General features: G+C 37.3%; 5 protein-coding genes across 6 annotated transcripts; 2 read left to right on the top strand and 3 right to left on the bottom strand.

Annotated features, from left to right (window-relative positions):
• Positions 1-7749: 7749 nt before the first annotated feature.
• Positions 7750-9441, bottom strand: LOC138403715 (ejaculatory bulb-specific protein 3-like). Its single transcript, XM_069505360.1, has 3 exons — positions 9342-9441; positions 8684-8870; positions 7750-8110 (listed from the first exon to the last, which is right to left on the bottom strand). The coding sequence occupies exons 1-3, from the start codon at positions 9345-9347 to the stop codon at positions 7911-7913; spliced, it is 393 nt and encodes a 130-aa protein (XP_069361461.1). The 5' UTR covers positions 9348-9441; the 3' UTR covers positions 7750-7910.
• Positions 9442-10347: 906 nt separating this feature from the next.
• Positions 10348-11966, top strand: LOC117992103 (EF-hand domain-containing family member B-like). The gene has a single exon (XM_034979761.2). It carries the CDS (start codon positions 10383-10385, stop codon positions 11964-11966), a length of 1584 nt encoding a protein of 527 aa, XP_034835652.1. The 5' UTR covers positions 10348-10382.
• LOC117991986 (allergen Tha p 1-like) lies at positions 11964-15485 on the bottom strand. Its single transcript, XM_034979629.2, has 2 exons — positions 15231-15485; positions 11964-12249 (listed from the first exon to the last, which is right to left on the bottom strand). The coding sequence occupies exons 1-2, from the start codon at positions 15406-15408 to the stop codon at positions 12068-12070; spliced, it is 360 nt and encodes a 119-aa protein (XP_034835520.2). The 5' UTR covers positions 15409-15485; the 3' UTR covers positions 11964-12067.
• LOC117992109 (EF-hand domain-containing family member B-like) lies at positions 13398-14918 on the top strand. Its single transcript, XM_034979769.2, has one exon. The coding sequence runs from the start codon at positions 13398-13400 to the stop codon at positions 14910-14912; it is 1515 nt and encodes a 504-aa protein (XP_034835660.2). The 3' UTR covers positions 14913-14918.
• Positions 15486-15918: 433 nt separating the features above from the next.
• On the bottom strand, positions 15919-19754 carry LOC117992123 (ejaculatory bulb-specific protein 3-like). 2 transcript variants are annotated; one of them, XM_034979795.2, is made up of 3 exons: positions 19657-19754; positions 17809-18022; positions 15919-16873 (listed from the first exon to the last, which is right to left on the bottom strand). In XM_034979795.2, the coding sequence occupies exons 2-3, from the start codon at positions 18014-18016 to the stop codon at positions 16686-16688; spliced, it is 396 nt and encodes a 131-aa protein (XP_034835686.1). In that variant the 5' UTR covers positions 18017-18022; positions 19657-19754; the 3' UTR covers positions 15919-16685. The 2 variants fall into 2 exon arrangements, with proteins under 2 accessions (XP_034835686.1, XP_069361456.1); XM_069505355.1 differs by lacking the exon at positions 19657-19754 and adding an exon at positions 18776-18823.
• Between the last annotated feature and the right edge of the window lie 73 nt (positions 19755-19827).

Genomic DNA, 19827 nt, shown 5'->3' with positions numbered 1-19827 from the left:
ATCTTAAAAATAAAAATGTAGATAGGTCTATCCATTCCAAATCTTGGATTAATTCATAATCCAAGATTTGGAATTTTGTAGAGCATGGTAACATTAGAAATAGGTAGACCACTCAGCATGTGTTTATATTTCTAGATTCCGGTACCTATAAAGAAGATGATTAATTAATTAGAATGTTAATTACAAGTAATTTACATAATCAGAAGCTTCATCTTGATGTTATACCTACCATGGCAACTCCAGTACAAAATAGTCTTATTTATTTAGATTTATCTAAAGTGCATGTAGGTACGCAAGTAAAGACCTTCCTGTATTATTCTTAGAACATTGTAATTAATTAACATCTAGTTCTGAGTAGAAAAACAAACATACTGACATACGGACGGACAGACAGACATGACGAATCTATAAGGGTTCCGTTTTTTGCCATTAGGATACGGAACCCTAAAAACCGGTCAGTTGCGAGTCGGGCTCGCACACGAAATTCAAATTTAATTTGCTTTTTTGCAATTTGTAAACTAATACGACAAAGTAGGCTTATGGCATTCAAATTAAGCCCCTAGCAGTATCATCTTCATAGGCTTATATAAAGTCTTTACTTGAAAGTGTCCAGTTTAAGAAATTAGTAAAAATAATGAGTTTGACGTGAGCTCACAATTAATTAGTGATTATTTTAACTAATTTCATAAACTGAAATAAGTACCATTAACCGACTTCAAAAAAGGAGGAGGTTCTCAATTCGTCGGAATCTTTTTCTTTTAACTCTTTCATTTTCCGGGAAATGCCTATATCCATCCTCGGAATGAAAGCTATTTCTGTATCAAATTTCATCAATACTGGATACACGTTTTTTTTTGTTAATAAGAATATTAGCCATGTTAAATGACTAATATTCCTCTTTCCTCTCCAACTAAGCGTCAAGCTTGTGCAAGGAGTAGGTACGACAATAGTGCAACGGGCGGGGTTTGAACCGTCGACCATTCGGTTTTCAGTCCACTCCTGTACCCGTTAAGCTATTGAGGCTCTATGAAAAGAGCTCTATGGATGGGCTATGAAAAGTTAGCAAACAGAAAGACAGACACACTTTCCCATTTAAAATATTTGTATGGATTTTAGTTTTGAGGTAGATTAAACATTTAACCGTACTATTCTGGATATATTGTACGCGACAGGTTGAAATGGCAAACGGAGAGGGAACGCCCCGCAGACCCACATAGCCACCGCGCTAACCCGGTGCGCGCTAGTGCGGGTGATGAGCGGGTGTGCGGGACGTCCCCCCGCCTCACATCTACCTCGATTGCCATCTAAACCTACCGCGGACGGTAAAGATTTTGCCAGAAATGTATCTAAAAAATCTTCGCACTCCGTCTCAACTTCGCAACGGATAGCGCGTGAGGCACTAGTAGACTAGGTAGCAGTGGGTACCTAGGTTAGGTTACCTAAGTAAGGTACGTGGTTGGGTGACCGTTGATCCATGTGAATCCTTTTGACAGCATAATGAGCGGCCTTGGCCTTCAGCTGTGCATCGCATGCTTCGGAAAACAAGGAATTACGTCAAATCTATTCGGTGTGAAAATATGTAAATTATGTCATTCATTTTAATGCATAGAAAAACAAGGCGTTGTCTTGCTTGGGGCGAATTACGAGTAGGTATATAGTTCGTGTAGTCTTGGGGCGAATTACGAGTAGGTATATGTATAGGTAGTTCGGGGGGACGCCCCGCACATCACCCGCACTGGGTTAGCGCTAGGGCTATGCGGGTGTGCGGGGTGATCCCTCCCCGGTGGCCATCTCGACCTGTCGCGTTCTATAACTATTTTAAAATCCTTATTACGTACCAAAAATTGCGGAACCGGCAGGATTCTTTAATTTTCGAATCTGCGTCTGTTTTGGGTGTTTCACCCGGAACGCTTAGTACTGGCTGAAAAATACTCATTGAAAATTGAAATTAGCAAGAAATAACAGAAATAAATAGCATTTTATAGCATACGAAAAGTTGCGCTTGTTTTGAGAATTAAAATGGAAAACACAGTAGGTACTTACTAGGTGCCTATAGTATAGCGACAAGTTGAGAATAATATAGCAATCGAGGTGGGAACGCCCCGCGCATCCGCGCAGGCCCCGCGCTAAACTGGTGCGGGACAGCGCGGGTGAGTTGCGAGTGTTGCCCCCCCCCCTCACACCCCCATTGCCATCTCGACCTGTCGCGTACTATACCTACTTTCGAGTTCCAAGTTGCTCGTTCTAATTTTACATAATGTAAATAAACATAACTATGTACCAATCTTTATAGCCAGCGTGGTGGCCTATGGCCAAAATCCCTCTCTCTGAGAGGAGACCCGTGCTCTGTAGTGAGCCGGCGATGGGTTGATCATGATGATGATGATGGAATAAACATAATGGATAGGATAGGTAAATAAAAACTTTTGACATAAAATCTTTCGCAATCTCATCTCTGCTTTTGCTGATTTTTAGGGTTCCGTGCCCGAATGGTGCTAATTACTAAGCCTATTACTAAGCCTCCGCTATCCATCTGTCCGTCTGTCAGCGGGGTAACATCTCGTAAACCGTACCTAATAGATAGAGAGTAGAACTTTTCACAGAATGTATATTTCTATTGACGCTATAATTACAAATCCATACTTAATATTATAAATGCGAAAGTGTGTATGTCTGACTGTCCGTCTGTCTGTCTGCTAGCTTTTCACGGCCCAACAGTTTGACCGAATTTGATGAAATTTGGTACAGAGCTAGCTTGCATCCCGGGGAAGGACATAGGCTTTTTATCCCGGAAAATAAAGGAGTTCCCACGGGATTTTTAAAACCTAAATCCACGCGGACGAAGTCGTGGGCATCAGTTAGTATCAATATATCCATCAAAATACCACTTTTGTAAGTTCAAACTCCGATGACCTAGGTATGACTAGGTGAGGTGATGAAATTCTTAACAGTGTCGTATAAATCATCTTATAGTAACGCAATTTTAATGATAGGGCGGCACGGACGCGACCTAGGAAACATGAAGCAGCACTTAAGTAGGTACTTATATCTACTTTTCCTTATTGTGTAAGAATAATGTCAATGCAATAATGAAAATCAACTTATCCCACGATCCGACTCAAGAGAAGTTTCCCTAGCCCAATCCTCAGCGTTTTTAGGCATCTAAATGTAGTTTGATTCTTTTAAGTCGTGCAACTTAAAAACTAAATAATTTTACGAAAATCTGGCAAATCACAGACACAGATATTAGTTTCTATAACGTACCTAGTATCTAGGTACCCAACCTATCTACATTGAGTTTGATTGGTTGATATTCGAATGAGAGCCAAGCTACTTTTGGACCCTATTGGGTGCGCTACAAATAAACTTCTCTTAATTACGATAGGTATAGTACACGACAGATCCAGATGGCAATCGGGGTATGAGGCGGGAATAGAATAGAATAGAATGTTTTTTTATTCATGTAAACTTTTTAAAAGTGCTTATGAATAGTATGGTAGTTTTAATTTACCACTGGTTCGGAATGCCGTTCCTACCGAGAAGAACCAGCAAGAAACTCGGCGGTTGCTCTTGCGGGGGGACGCCCTGCACACCCGCACGTCATCCGCTCTTGCCCGCACCGGGTTAGCGCGGGTTTGCGAGTTGTTTCCTCCCCGATCGTCTCGGCCTCTTGCGGTACTACTATACATAATTTGTAAAAACACATAACCCTCCTTTGGGTTCGCCGCAGTCGGGTAAAAAAAAGAAAATCCTGACTCAATGTCTGACTCATCAAAATTAACGTATTTCATCCAGATTTCTTCTTTCTTCGAGTCAGAGGCTCTCGTGTCCTGTCGGTATCTTTTCAAATTGAGTAACGCAGCATACGTGCATTGGTGTAAGAGAGCGCGCGCACTAAGGTGTGGCGAGTTGCGGTTAAAATCCGTGAATTTAAAATCCTATTAAATTAAATAAAAACCGGTGCGGAATTAATTCCGAAGTGCTGAGCTTCTGTATACTTGGTTCTATAGTTCACAGATTTTGCGGGGGAAAAAAGTGGGTACGGAAATTTTCCGTGGTGCGAATATGGACGCGGGTAAACCATGTCATGATTTGACATATCCATACTATAAAACCTCACGATTTTCAACTATGCAGGGCATTGATTCTATGGTCTACTAGTAGAGTGAAATGGTATAATATACTAAGTAGATAGGTTTATAAAGGTAATAAAAACGTAATAGGTATAATATAAGGTTTATAATTAAGTAAGTAATAAATAAAGTAAGTAATTAATGTTTTAATTATTAAGAGCCTCAATAGCTCAACCGGTAAAGGAGTGGACTGAAAACCGAAAGGTCGACGGTTCAAACCCCGCCCGTTGCACTATTGTCGTACCTACTCCTAGCACAAGCTTTACGCTTATAATTGGAGAGGAAAGGGGAATATTAGTCATTTAACATGGCCAATATTCTTTAAAAAAAAACTGTCTGGTCATTACCTAGTCGTTCGCGTATCATACTTTGTAGAATTTGTCTTGGCATTTAGATTAGGAAGATTTCTGAAATACTATCACGCAAGTCGTTCAAACAAAAGGGGCATTGCAACGCATGCCAAGCATTCATGATCAATCCATCACCGGCCCACTACTGAACACGGGTCTCCTCTCAGAATGTGAAGAGTTTAGGCCATAGTTCGCCACGCTGTCCTAGTGCGAATTGGCGGACTTCACAAACCTTTGAGAACATTATGGAGAACTCTCATGAGTCTCATGCATGCAGGTTCCCTCACGATGTTTAGTGAAAGGAGACCGATCATCTCCCATACATCGTTGGGTCCAGAAATTGATGAACCGTTACAAGTTCCAAATTAGTGTGATTTATTAGATAAAAAATTCTTTATATATTCCTACGGCTATACTCATGCGCGTGCCCGGAATCGAACCCGACCTCCCGAATAGAGGCGATGTCTACGTCTAGTTAGTAAAAAATAAAATAATTGTTGAATATTGACACGCATATTTTAAGACATCCTATTTTCTTCCGCGGGAAGCTATTGTCTAATCAGCTATTATTTACTTATTATTATTGTTATCAATTATTCACAGAGCCCTTCGATTGTTGCAACGTCAATAGCGCAACGCTGAATCTTACTATAAAAGCTAGCCGTCGGAACCTCACAGCCAGAGTTGATTCGATCAGTGTTTAGTACCAAACAGGATCACTAATTAAGGTAGGTTTTCAATAATTTAAAATAAATACTTTTATTAAAACAACAAAATATATTGTCCTAATCGTCTCGCGGTCGGAAACTTTGGAGATAGAAAAGAATCGAGTGATTACAGATTTGATAGAATAGCAATTAGAACTTTCGGAAATTTTCTTTCAGTTGAATAATAAAGTGTAATAACAACTTATAAAAATCTTTAAACATTGATAGATAGAAACAAAAAAATGTAGTCGTTCCAATCCAAATGATTTTCTTTGAAACTCTTTAAACGAGCAAATTCTTGTACCTACATAATTATGGATATATTGTATATTATGCTTCAAAATTTTGTATATATTTACATAGTACTCGATAGTATCATCCCTGGGAAATTAGTTTTCACAAAAAAAAACTCGAAAGACACCGAGAACTCAGCCACCTATTGAGATGTGATATTGATTTTCAGGCCCAGGATAAGAGCATAATGTGGTCGCCAGAAAGTGACAGCATTAAAAAAAAATTAATTACTTAAATAAATTTTTAAGTGTCTTGTGCAATTGGGCCTCGCGATTATATTACAGCAGATAACTATACTTACTAGCTTATTAGATTATAAATAAGTAAGTCGCTTATTTATTTGATAGATTTAGTGAGAGTGCAGGCTCAGTTATTATACAACGAAGGTAAATTGTGAAGTTAAATTCATTCAATAAACACTACCCATATTATAAATGCGAAAGTGTGTTTGTTTGTTGGTTTGACATTCAATCTCGCAGCAATAGAACAAGCGACGAATCGACGTATTTTTGTATATGGATATATAGTGAAAGACCTGGCGAGTGACATGGCTATATTTTATTCCGGAAAATCGCAGTTTTTACGAATTCTTAATAACCTAAATCTCAAGGATGAAGTCGCGGACGCGTCGTAACAATGACTAATTGCGTTATTGTGTCAGCATTATTGAAAGCGTGGCTACGATTTATTAGTTTATAGAATAGTATAGTATAATATATAGTAGAATATCTTTAGTAGCCTTTTAAATAATGGTCACGAATTTTTAAAAATATTTGGCGAGAATCGTGTAGATTTAACACTTCACAGACCACAGTGGAAGTGACAATGGCATGATTATAAAACAAACAATAAGACAATAGACAATCGTGGCAATTAAACTATGGCTAGGTACAAGCTTCTGAAGTATCAGATACCTATACTTAGGTATTTTTAAATAATATCTTTACGATGCAACGATGGAAAACTAGAGAACTCGTTGTAAGTTATAACCTAAGTAATACGTCATAATCATTTGCAATTCAATTAGCCTTCCATGTTTATGTTCTTTATAAAAACAATGTTGATAAAAAAATATAATTACACTCAACTGTTCGCATCAAAACCTACTCTGTCTAAGTCAGTGCAGAGATGATCTACCAAATGGTGATAAGCTAGCTAAGAAAACTAGTACCTACGTTTGCCAATGTGACTTAACGCATTTTTACATCAGGCTCCTACCCGATGTTTGATCACTTTCTTCTTCTTCTTTTCCTGTTTGGTGGCTTTTTGTAATAATAGACTAACATAATGCACTTTGCCAGTATCAAGTAGCTTGAAGGAGGCACATAGGATTAGTTGGTAAAAATGTGCCAATTTTCTAAGTAGTTTTTTTTGTAATAGAAACATCATGTCTGTGAATAGAAGGCTTATCATTTATTAGTTTAGTACTGAAATTTATAGATTTTTGTGTCTTCTACGGGCTTAGCGATTAGCGAATCTTGGTACCGAGTGCGTCGGATTTGTGCTATCAATATTAAATTACAGTAGCCGGCAAGAAAATATATTGTACATCGACCTTTAGATTGAGATTTCGGCTTTGTAGAGCGTTGTCTCTGTCACTCATACCTATGTGAGGTTTTGTCGCTCTAAACGGCAGAGATAACGCTCTAGGAAACAGCTATCTCGTTCTAAAGGTCGATGTACAATATTTTCTGCCGCGTACTCATAGTTATAATTGCATTGTTTAGATTTATTTTCTGTGTATTATAACATTTTTGTATTTAGGTATATTTTATTTATTATTTTATTTGTTACAGATAAAATATGAAGTCCTTAATCGTATTGACACTCCTCAGTGTTATCGCAGTAGCGTGGACGAAGCCAGCTAATACGTACACTGACAAATGGGATCATATCAACGTTGACGAAATTTTGGAATCACAGCGCCTCTTGAGGGGTTACGCTGATTGCCTGGTTGATAAAGGTCGTTGCACATCTGACGCTAAAGCCCTTAAGGAAACACTTCCTGATGCTTTAGAACATGACTGCTCGAAATGTACCCCGAAACAAAAGTCTTCAGCCGACAAAGTTATCAGGCATCTAGTTAACAAACGCCCTGACCTGTGGAAGGAGCTCTCGGCGAAGTATGACCCCAAGAACATTTACCAACAGAAATACAAGGACAGAATCGATGCTGTCAAAGGAAAGGCTTAATGTATTAGTCGGCCGTCGCGTCGGTCTGGAATTGGAAGAATAGAGTGGATGTGTAGAAAATAATATCAGTCATCGGTACCAAAGCAAAATTTTAATGTGACAACGTTTGTTCTAAGATTACAACTGTTAATTATATGATTAATAAATTCGATATTTTAAATTTTAACGTTCAATTTTATTTTATTACTTATCTCTATTTCTTTTATGTCTTAGTAAAAATGAAACAAGAAATATCAGTGTTCAATAGTTTCGATTTCCTCTATAAAGGCATTAAATGTATCTCTATATGTGTTATCCTTATCATATTTGTCTACGAGTTGCTGCCAAGCTGTGGGGTGCTTAATCATCACAGCTTTAATCACTTTACGGATCAACTGTTTCTGTTTTGGAGTGCATTTTCCACATGTAGTTTCTACAGCCTCTGGTATTGCTTCTGAAATAAAATAACCTAAGTATTAGTAAGTATAACCTATTAGTTGAAATATAGTTTTTTATATGCTAGGCTGAGCACTTTCACAAAAATTCGGTTTTTGTGATAAACGTGTCAAAATACCCTTGCAAGCCCGCTTCCATCTAGACCTATCCTTAGTTATAGCAGCAGTTAAAATCGCAAAAAAAAAAACTACCATTTATATGTACCTACTTTACCTCTTCTTTTTGCCGATGGGAAGTATTTAGTGGCTAAGGAGGAAAACCTAGGTGAGGAAAGGTAAATATCCTTGGACGAATAAACCAAAGTAATTATCACACAAGCCAGGGTGGAGTGAATATCATCAAGCCAGCGTAAGTTGCTTGAATTTATTGATTTGGTTATTTTAATAGAATAAGTATAATCGTAAACATTTTTTAAACCTAGTCAGAGTTCAAAAAATTCATAGGAGTAAGTAATTATCCTTACCAAAGTTATTCGTAATTTAATTTTTTTTTAAATCTCATTATGACATTATGACCATAGTTTCGTCTGCATGATCAACCAAATACTTAGGGATAGTTTTAAAATGCTTACTTTTAAAATCTTTAGCTTCAGCTGTGCAAGGTCCTTGTTCAAGAAAACATTTAGTGTACCCCAGAAGAATTCTGTCATTCTCAAGGAGTGGTTTGATATCAAAATCATCGTATCGGGAACTGTAGAATTCAGCTGCCACCAATGATATTGCCAGGGCGGAGATAAAAATTCTTGAAAGCATATTAATCTAGAAAATATTTAGATGTCTACCTAGTTTTTAAGGGTTCCGTAATCCGTACCCGAAGGATGGCAACGGGATCCTATTATTAAGCCTTCGCTTTTCGTCCGTCCGTTTGTCCGTCCAGGTATATATCAACATATAATATGGCTGTCATGAAAATTAAAAAAATTTAAAAGTAGGTACATAATCTTGTACGATGGTACGGAACCCTTCGTATGAAACCCCACACTTGACTGGTTTTTTTAGGGTTCCGTAGCCAAAAGATGCCAAGTGGAACTGTATTACCACCTCTTCTGTCTGTACGTCCGTCTGACACATTAGAGGTATACCTACAGCTTCAACCATAATAGGTAGCTAGTTGAAATTTTTATAGAATAAGTGTTACTATAGTTTCTAATACCGCAAATACTTGAAAAACTGAAAACGCGTTTCAGTTACTTCGATAAAATGCTTATAAGCAGCGATAAATTCCCTTACCATCATATGATCTTCCAGTTTCTATATTTGAAAAACAACTCTCCGGAACAATATTACCTGATACAATGTTGACTTTTGTAAGAAAGACTTTAACTAAGGCATTCATTAGAAACCCTCATGTATATATAAAGTGCACGGAGGCTGTTATTACATGAGTATACAGTAGGTAAATACAACCAGCAATTATTGTTACCTTAGGGGTCAACTGTGACTGTACCTACTTATTGTACAGCAAATTATACCAACTGCAAATATGACAAAAAAACATAATAGTGACGTGATGTCATGACTAAGTTATTTTTAGTTAAATAATAATATGATTGTTATGATCAGACCATTTTTACGGTAATCAGAATGAAGGGAAGTTTTCAATTAAACTAACTAGTAACTACTTACAGCAACTTAATGCATTTCGGATTTGATCTCAAAACTTGTATCAAAGGTGTAGCTAGGTATATTAGGAAGTCATACAAAACTGGTACAAAACCCATCCAATCCTTATCTATAGTTGCTTTCAATTGAATAATAAATCTAAATATATAAAAGGAAAAGGTGACTGACTGACTGACTGGCTGAATGACTGACTGACTGACTGATCTATCAACGCACAGCTCAAACTACTGGACGGATCGGGCAGTTTGGCATGCAGATAGCTGTTATGACGTAGGCATCCGCTAAGAAAGGATTTTTGAAAATTCAACCCCTAAAGGGGTGAAACAGGGGTTTGAAATTTGTGTAGTCCACGCGGACGAAGTCGCGAGCATTAGCTAGTGATCAATAAAATTCATTAGTAAAACACTAATGTACAATAACTTTACTGTCCATGGTGAAACAGAAAAAAGTATAAAGACTTTTTCGGCACTTGTTTAGAAAAAGAATGTGATGCAATTTGACAGTAGAATTCGTCTAAGTCAAACCAATAGTTATTATTGGTAAACATTTGGTAAACATAATTTTTTCACACAAGTTTACAATATGAATTTTTTGGACATAATTTTATACATATTTTAAAATACCTACGCTACAAGCTACTTTTCCATCATGCCAGTGGATTGTCAGAAATCTACTTCTGGTGGGAAAGGAAATCTCGGTATGTTTATTGAGAGAGATCCCAGAATATGTGCAGCTGGACTTCCTACAGCCCAGCCTGATGAAAAGGTTTCGGATTCTTTACAGCACTGTTTGTTAAAGGATGAGGTTGATGCTCTTATTAGTGACGCTATTATACCCTCCAAGAAGCCAAAGCCGTTGCCACTACTTCGTTTTCCAATTCCCCGGGATAAGCGATTCGCTGGACCATTTGGACAACTTTCAGAGCTTATTAAACCACCAATAAAAACAAAATTCCAAACTCTAATTAATGACTTTAAAGATACTTCATACTCTTCGTATTGGAAAAAACCGCTCGGCCGTGTTGGTGATGTTGTACCAATGTTTCCCGAAGGCTTTGATATTTTTGGAACAACGTTTGGAAAGAAAACTGAAAATCACGGTCGTCTTTACGACATAGTAATGCCGAAGGAGCCTCTAATTGATAAAACTCCACAAACAAAGAATCCTGGAGTACAAGCAAGTCGCAGCTATTGTGCTCCTCCATACAATCCAGAATTAACGTTTGGCCATCGAACTTTTGTTGATAAATGCGGCATTTATGCTAAATGTTGTCTAACTGATGAAAGAATTTTACTTGGTACAAGTAATAGAACAATAGAAAATACAATTCTCTCAAACCATCAAGAGTTGAACAAAGGCAGGATTGGCACAGTATTAGCCCCAAATGATAACATTAGTAATTTACCTGAGGGATATACTTTTGGAAAATTAAAAGCACCTGACAACTTACCTGAATGTCTTACGAATTGCGAGATTAATCCACATCGAGATTTATGCAGAAAATGTCTAGGACACCTAAATTCCTTGCGAAAAAAATTATCAAAACGCTTTTTACCTACATTCTTCCGAAGTTTTTATTTAAATCTTAAATATTACGACATTGAAAAATCTGGTTGGCTTCCAAAAGATATTGTGTATAAATTATGTGCATCAAAATTGATACGATTTGATTCTTCTTTAATTGAACCATTGCTTTCTATGTGGCAAGCTTTTGACGGCTCTAGAATTGAATATAAAACATTTGTTAATGTGATTAACTACAGAGAACCCTCCCCAGAAATTCCCAAAATACTTGATGTACCACTAGAATGTCTTGACTTTCGCACAACATATACTGATATGATAAAACCAGTAAAAGAAGCAGGTGAATTAAAAATGGCAGGGTTACCATCGGGTCGATATTTAGATTTAGATTACCCTATAACGCCAGAAAGGTGTTGCAAAGCTGATAGAGCATATTTTTGTCACGAATCCGATATGAAAGCTTGTTTGTCTCCGAGTATATTAACTTTGCTTCATGTGAATCACAGAGACATGTACGCTAGGCGTGAACCACATATCGTTAAACGGGTTTTTGAAGCTACCGGTGAGTCATTAGATGATGGAAAGTTCAATGCTCTATGGGAAGAAGCCAAAAAGTATCACTCACAAGGGTGGGTTTGCTACGAAACATTTCGGCGAGCCTTACACATCTACTCACAGAATCATAAGGAAAATAAAAAAAATAGCTGATTAATACAATATAATGATCTTTATATTTTTCCGTACAAAATTTTGTTTAATTTTTAAGAAATTGCCTTGTTAAGAAATTATTAAGGAAAAACTTGTATTTATTAAGATTTAAGAAATTCTTCCAACGCTTCACGGTACTTTCCTTGAGGATCGTAGAAAGAAGATAAATCCGACCAAATTTCAGGATGTTTGGATTTGATTTCATTTACCAATTGTTTTCCCATCTGTCTTTGCTTATCTGTACATTTTGCGCACTGTGTTTCCAAAACTTCAGGCAATTTTTCTGAAACAAAAAATTCAAAATAATTTTCAATAATAAACTGAGTTGCGTACACTACTTATGTACAGTACGCGGCAGAAAGTCATGTACATCGGCCTTTAGAATCACATTTCGGCTTTGTAGAGCGGTGTCTCTGTCACTTAATTGCTCACACAATGCTCTACAATCGGTCCTTCTAAATCTTCTTCTAAAGGTCGATGTACATTAGTTTCTGCCGCGTACTGTATTACTATACAGAATCGGTGATAGACCAGTGGTTAAGATGTCGGCCTTCCAGTCGTGGGGATCTGGAGTTCGGTCATGGGCAGGGGCACACACCTCTAACTTTTCGAAGTTATGACGTGCAGTTTTAATAGTGAAGGAAAACATCGTGAGGAAACCTTCACAATGTTCTCAGAGATGTGTGAAGTCTGCCGAATAACACTTAGCCAGCGTGGTAGTCTATGGCTAAATCTCCCCGTGTTTACGGATACCCGTTCTCAGTAGTGAACTGGCGAAGAGTTGAACATGATTACTATATTAGTAGATTTATATTGTCATTTCCGCCCCCATCTGCATCTGTGATTTCGGCATAAATAAGAATGTAACTACAATTTAAACATAATATAGTAGGTACCTACGATAACATTAGCGAAGCGGAACGCTCAGATGAAAGTTGGTTGGAAGCTACGAGGAAACTAATGAACGTACGTAAATTTACATACACAAACAAACTACCAAACAAAAAATATAGACTGCTAAATCACGTAACATTGTAATTTGTTAAAGGTATACCCCCTCTAGACGTAGAATTAGATTACTGAGGACTGAATCTGAATACTTAGGAATTAGAAAGTACTAAGTAGGTAGGTACTTGTCTCAATAAGCTATGCTGACTAGTTCCATGGTGGTTCTCTCAAAGAAATTTTATGTACTAAGTACTTCGTAGTACAACAAGAATTATTACCTCCTATGTCGATGGATTCTCTATAATTTTATTCACTCCGTCAAAACTAGTCAAAACGTCAAAACCAACGCATATCACGGAAGATCAAGTTTCAAAAAGCTATTTTCAATTTATATTTGTATGATTGAGAGTTTTTCAAGATTTCTGCAAATATGGTGCCCTACAATAATTAATTAATATACTTTGAATTAGGATTTAATGCAAGATGGCTACAAAGTGTTCTACTCAAACAAGCGGTGATAAAGGTAATATGGGACGTTTCATAGAACATGAACTGAGAGTTAAAGATCTCCTGACACAATATTGTTTGCAAGATGAAGTAAATGCTCTTATCGGGGATGCAACAATACCTATGCATGAAAAAACTAAATTGCCGGCCTTGAGGTGTTCACAAAAGCGAGATATGCGCCATGCTGGTATATTTAATGAAGGACATGATATTCTCAATCCTCCAGTAAAAACAAAATTTCAAACTTTGGTAGAGGATTTTAAAAGCACGACCTATAAGTCATATTGGGCAAGGGCAGTTGGTAAAGCGCCCGACCAAATACCTTCTTTGCCGGAGGATTTCAAAACATATGACACTGTTTTAGGTAAAGCATATGCAGCTCATGAAAATTTATACGAAATAATTATGCCAAATGATTCAACTCCTGATAAAACTTCTGGTTCAAAAAAAATAGCCCATCAGATTAATCGTAACTACTGTTTGTTTAATCCTTTGGCAACTTTCGGAAATAAAACTGATGCAGATCCATCTGGAAAATTAATGAAATGTTGTCTAAGAGACGACCGAATAAGTGAGGGCACTTCTTTAAAAAGGCCAATTCTAGAAAAGCAAGCTGAATATCAATTTTCAACAGTAGCTAGATTGGGGCTTGCGCAAACACCAAATGAAAACATCAATTGTGTACCTGAAGGGTATACTTTTGGGATTCTATGTCATCCAGACAATCTTGCGGAGTGCTTAAGAACCTGTGTAATAAATCCATACAAGGATGAAATAAAAAAATGTTTAGTTCACTTAAACACATTGCGAAAATGCTTAGCTAAGCGATATGATAGAAACTTTTATCGTAAGTTTTACTTAAGCCTTAAAATTTTAGACAAATCTCAAAGCGGTTGGTTATGTAAACAAATTGTTTACAAACAATGTAGTGATAAATATATACGATTTAATCAGTTCCTTATAGAACCCCTCTTGTCTATATGGCATGCGTTTGATGGATTTCAAATTGAATACAAAACATTTATACATGTAATCAATCACTATGAACCGTCTCCAGAAATGCCTAAAATACAAGATATGGAATGTATAGACTACAGAACTATTTACAGCGATTCTTTTAAAGACTGCTTTAGTTATGATACTAACGGCCCCATGGCTGGAACACCATCAGGAAAATACTTTGACAAAGAATATCCAGTCACTCCCGATGGGTGTTGTAAAGCTGACAGAATTTACCTTCCTGAAGAGTCGGATGCAAAAGCATGCTTGAATCCCAGTATATTTACTTCACTTGGAGTAAGTCATCGTGATATGTACGCTAAGCGAGACCCAAAACATGTCAGAAAAGTTTTTGAAAATGCTGGAGAAACGTTTGAGGATAATCAATTTGAAACAATCTGGGAGATTGCTCAGAAGTATCATTCCCGAGGATGGGTTTGTTTTGAGACTTTTAGGCGATCTATCGTCGAATATAAACGCACTAAAGTGTGAAATAGGAGAAGTATTAATTGTATAGTCCAGTTTGAAATAGTTAAAAAAATTAATTATATTATATTCAAGTGCTTTGATATTTTGTTATGCTACTAAGATTTATTTACGTAATAATTAATACTATTTGTTTTTATTATTATTAAAGAGTAACATTAAAGAGTTTGCTTGAATTAATTTAATCTCAAAATGTTGTAGCTTTGAACTTCATTACCCTTACAACAAGCTTCACTTACAGCTGGCAGGAAAAAGAACTACAAAGTTATACTACTTTATGATGTAACTATTATAATATTTAGTTTAAAAAAATAATAATTTTACCTTTGAGTTTCTTAACTTCTGGAGTACAAGGTCCTTTGTTCAACAGACATTTAGAATATGAAACTAACAGCCTGTCATTACCCAGTACTTCGCTGAGATCTATATTATCTAGAGAATCGTATTTATCTTCAGCCAGAGCCAAAGCGGCCATACACAGGGCCAGTATGATTAACTTCATTTTCAGTTTCAATTAACACCGATTAAATGTACTGCTTAGATCTAGTTGTAGTGCAGTATGATTAGAACAGTGCTGTTCCTGCATTTATATGTGTGACATATTCATGTTGTTTCTTGGAATGGTAAGCAGAATGCAAACATGCAGTAATTACAGGTCTCACTGATATGTCCTTGTTACAATAATATATTATAGTCCGATCTCGCATTCAATTATATCAAGTATTGATCATAATTAAATCATTTAATTTTCTGTCCCATGAAATAATCGATTCAAAGTCATGAAAAGGAAACTTCATCTTATAATCTTTAACTAAATAATACTTTATTTTTATCATAAATGCATTTAGTATTTTTCCACGAATCATAGTGTTGTAACATTGCTGAAATAATTCACATCTGCGTGGAATCCTAACATGAATAGGTAAGTACCTACATAAAAAAATAGAAATCCTTTCGAGGTAACTTTTTTTTTTTTTTTTTTCTTTCTTAAAGTAACTTAAGGCGGAAATAAACAGACAGCGCAACGGAACGTGACTAGCGCGGCTCCTAGAAACAATTTCTTTTATTTATTTACTTAATTAAATGATTTTATTAAACGATAAATAAAATGGGTCTCTCTACTACGATGCTACACATAAACTGGGTATCCATATTCCTACTAAGTCCCGCAAATTGCTATTGCGCTGGCACCATGTCTCACTAACATCGAAATAACGTCAGCCGAAATGAAAATATAGCATCAGCTCGAAACTGAAGTGCTGACGTCACTAAAATGGCGGCCACGCGCATTAGCAATTTGCGGGACTTACCTATTACATAGTATTTATAATGTATTTATGGAAATTACAATAAACAATAAACCTACTAATTCTATATCAATGACTAGCAATAAAACTTGCAGAAGTCAGCTGTCATTGTCGAGTAGATTTCCTGCCACTAAAACTTGCAGAAATTAACTGGCTGCGAGTATTTACACAGTGCAAGTGTGCCAGAGCGGCTTTTGTAAGGTTTATCGCTAATAGATACTAGGCAAAGTGTGCTTTCACAATGCAAAGCACGCGCTCATTAGCTCTCTGGAGTATCTCACGGAGATCAACATGTTCTAGTTTGCCAGCGCCGACGAACAGGTTGAGAAGAAAACCAGCCTTGCAGTTGCAGATGCGCTACACCTTGACATGTTCTACACAGGTCCTTGAACTACTCGCATACCTACTCGAACGTTTAGTATCACGTGTGTTTCCGCCGCGCGGTGTGTGTGTTTCAGGACTAAAAACTATGCTAATTTCCCGTAACTAAAAATGCGTAGAGCGCCTCTCGATTGATTTGTGTCGGGTCGTATTTCTCTAGTAGTTCAGTGAAGCGGGGCTCACTCTTCGCCCTGATGCCGAGGAGCATCTTGCGTACAACCATTTTCTGTTTGGGAGAGCACCGTCCACAAGCCGTTTGCAACGTTTCAGGCAGTACACCTGGAAAATCACAAATTTACATTTTAAAACGTGAACGACGCATCTTAAGCATGACGTCAAATAATAAAAAGGTTTATGATTAAAGAACCCCGCAGGCTATGGCAGAAATAAATTAGAACCAAGTTCCCACCACAGTCTTTTAACCTAAATTTTGTGTCTAAACTCTAAGGTGGACACGTATAGTAACGACCTTTGAAAGCATTTTGGCTTTTAACTAAAACATTTAGATCAGTATGAAAGTTGGCCCATTTATAGGCATAAAAATTTTAAAGATCCAGAATCAGTGGTCTGACCGCCTGTGATTCATCAGTTACATGGCAACCAATAATAGGGTTTGAGGCATGAGCTAGTGCTTTTTATGTAGATGTTACAGTCCAAAGCTAAAATCCCGGCACAATGTTATTCCAGGTCTTGGCAATCTTCAGAAATACTGAGAAAGCTTAGGCAAAGGACTAAAACTAGACGACGAGACGATTGCCTAGGTCAATTGTTATGTGCCAGCATTTCAGCTTTGAACTGTAACACGGGTACTATGATTTTTCCTTATGATATTCGAATCATTACGATTCAAGACAGCAAATCAAGCCTACTGTACGCTTAGTATAAGATGTTACGTCTCACCAACGTTGCTAGAATTCTAGAGTCGAAATAAAATAACGTCAAAGTAAAATGGACCTAAAGAGAATTGAATTGAAGTCAAAAATTTAATGCCACTGATTTTAAACTCGCAACGTTTCCGCTTGGAGCGCCGACTGTAGATATGTAGACAAACTTGAGCTTTAAAACAAGGCACTTAAGCTCCAGTTTACTATAACGCGGAAGTGTTTCGACACTCGAATACGATCAACGTTGGTGAGACATAAAATGTCATACTAAGCGTACTGGACGAGGAAGTTTATTTTATTCAGACTAAATAGGGAAATGATGCAACTTACGTTTGAAATTCTTGCCGTCCTTAGTGCAGGGGCCCTTTTCCATGACGCATCTGTAGTATGCGAGTAAGATCCTGTCGTTCTGTATGATGGAATCGGCATTGAAGTTGTCGTACCGGTTGATGAATTGCTGCTGTGCTGAACTGAACTGTTGTGCTATGGAGGATGCCACCACCGTTAGCGCACATACGCTCAACAACAAGAGTCTCATTTTGTTCTGGTGAAAGAAAAATATTTTCTATTAGACATCTTGTCCCAAGTTTGGTTTTGATTCTTATAGGCTTAGATCTATAGTCTGTTTTGACTTAGCTCCAGACTTTTGTTTCAATTAAAACTTAGACCCTTAGACAGATTTATGTGTCTGACATAAATGTGTCTAGTTTTCCGGAATGACATTTCATCCAAGCATCGGATATTAAGGTGACAGGTTGAAATGCCAATCGGGGAGGTAACGCCCCGCACATTCGCTCAGCCGCCGCGCTAAATCGGTACGGGCGAGCGCAAGTGACGTGCGGGTATGCAGGGCTTACTCTGCCTCATACCCTGATTGCCATCTCAACCTGTCGCGGACTATAGGTACAATTTTTTATTTTTTTTAAAGAATATTTAGCCATGTTAAATGACTAATATTCCCCTTTCCTCTCCAACTAAGCGTCAGGCTTGTGCTAGGAGTAGGTACGACAATAGTGCAACGGGCAGGGTTTGAACCTTATTATGTCGGTCAGTTTGTCGTGAGGAGGAATCGTCTCTTGTGAGGCCTTGGAGAAACTAAAGATCTCATGACTAATGACACGGCATGTACCTGTATCTAGAAGATACCGGTCAATTAAATGTTATTGTTAGCTCGCTATAGGAGCGATTAGCCTGGAAAACTCCTTAATAGCATTAAATGCTATGAGACATGACACAAACTCGTTATTATTCAACTTATTGTGATTATTTGAATAATAAAGCTACCAATTTATGGTACCTATCTTACTGTGTTCTTATTTTGTACTGGGTTCTTGCGATTTATTACTTATTTGTTGTGTTACTTAATAATAGGTAGTACATTACTGTCCAGGCTTGAACTAAAACAATTGACATCCGAGTAATATTGGAAGGCTTTAACAAAACGAAATAGCTTTAGTCCGCAACAGGTTGAAATGGCAATCGGGGTATAAGGCGGGGGGACGCCCCGCACGTCAACCGCGCACACCAGCGTCGGGTTAGTGCGCCCCGCACACCCGCATAGCCATGCGGGTTCCCTCCCCGATTGCCATTTCGACCTGTCGCGTAGTATACCTACACACTAAATATCGTTAATATAACATGATCATTTGACAAATACATAGAATAGAATATAAGCGGACAGGAACGGACATTAGTACATACGAACCAGTGGTAGATGCATCCGACTATTCGAAAGTAGGTACTTGTAAAAGTCTATTTGAATCAAAAAGATTTTTATTAATTAATTTATTTATTTACACACATGCAGGTCAAACACATAACCTACTTCCTTTGGGCTTCGCCACAGTCGGGTGAACAACAGAAAGAAAAAATTGGTGGTCGTTACTGATAAATAGTTAAAAATCAAATTGAAATTATTTATAAATAAAATATTGAAAATCATAGTTAGTATCTCTCGAAGACTTTTCTATCACAATGGATAGAAAACCTATAGTTTTCTCAATTTATTAAACAATGGTTTTGTTATACTTATAAAGAAACCATTATTTATAAAAAATCTCTTACATTCCTTACACAAATAAAAAAAGACCGTAAAAATTGACCTGGTCCGCAGTTTATGTAGAGCGTCACTTTCTAAGCTAAGTAAAAAATTTGTTTAAAATTGAAATGGCTACTTACTGTTTGAAGAAAGTAAGAAAGTCTGTGCGGGTCCTTCGATAGCCACGGCCAGTGTCGGTATGGGCCTTGTATGGGCCCGTTACTAACAGTGGGGTGAGCATTTCTCTAAACCTGTCCCAGGTCGATGTAACGGGCCGCATACAAAGTAAATGCGCCCGGAACAGAAGAAAG

The sequence above is a fragment of the Maniola hyperantus genome, chromosome 20 (assembly GCF_902806685.2).
Source record: "Maniola hyperantus chromosome 20, iAphHyp1.2, whole genome shotgun sequence".
Taxonomy (NCBI): domain Eukaryota; kingdom Metazoa; phylum Arthropoda; class Insecta; order Lepidoptera; family Nymphalidae; genus Maniola; species Maniola hyperantus.
This window is presented reverse-complemented; position numbering and strand designations above follow the sequence as displayed.

Excerpts from the sequence above, each read along its gene's own strand:
- LOC138403715 (XM_069505360.1), bottom strand. Across the intron at positions 8,111-8,683 it reads TGAAGCTAAAGATTTTAAAA|AAGCAATACCAGAGGCTGTA; the intron begins GTAAGCATTTTA and ends ATTTTATTTCAG.
- LOC117992103 (XM_034979761.2), top strand. The coding sequence starts at position 10,383 with ATGCCAGTGGATTGTCAGAAATCTACTTCTGGTGGGAAAGGAAATCTC.
- LOC117992109 (XM_034979769.2), top strand. The coding sequence starts at position 13,398 with ATGGCTACAAAGTGTTCTACTCAAACAAGCGGTGATAAAGGTAATATG.
- LOC117991986 (XM_034979629.2), bottom strand. The coding sequence starts at position 15,408 with ATGAAGTTAATCATACTGGCCCTGTGTATGGCCGCTTTGGCTCTGGCT. Across the intron at positions 12,250-15,230 it reads AGAAGTTAAGAAACTCAAAG|AAAAATTGCCTGAAGTTTTG; the intron begins GTAAAATTATTA and ends TTTTTGTTTCAG.
- LOC117992123 (XM_034979795.2), bottom strand. The coding sequence starts at position 18,016 with ATGAGACTCTTGTTGTTGAGCGTATGTGCGCTAACGGTGGTGGCATCC. Across the intron at positions 16,874-17,808 it reads GGACGGCAAGAATTTCAAAC|GTGTACTGCCTGAAACGTTG; the intron begins GTAAGTTGCATC and ends GTGATTTTCCAG.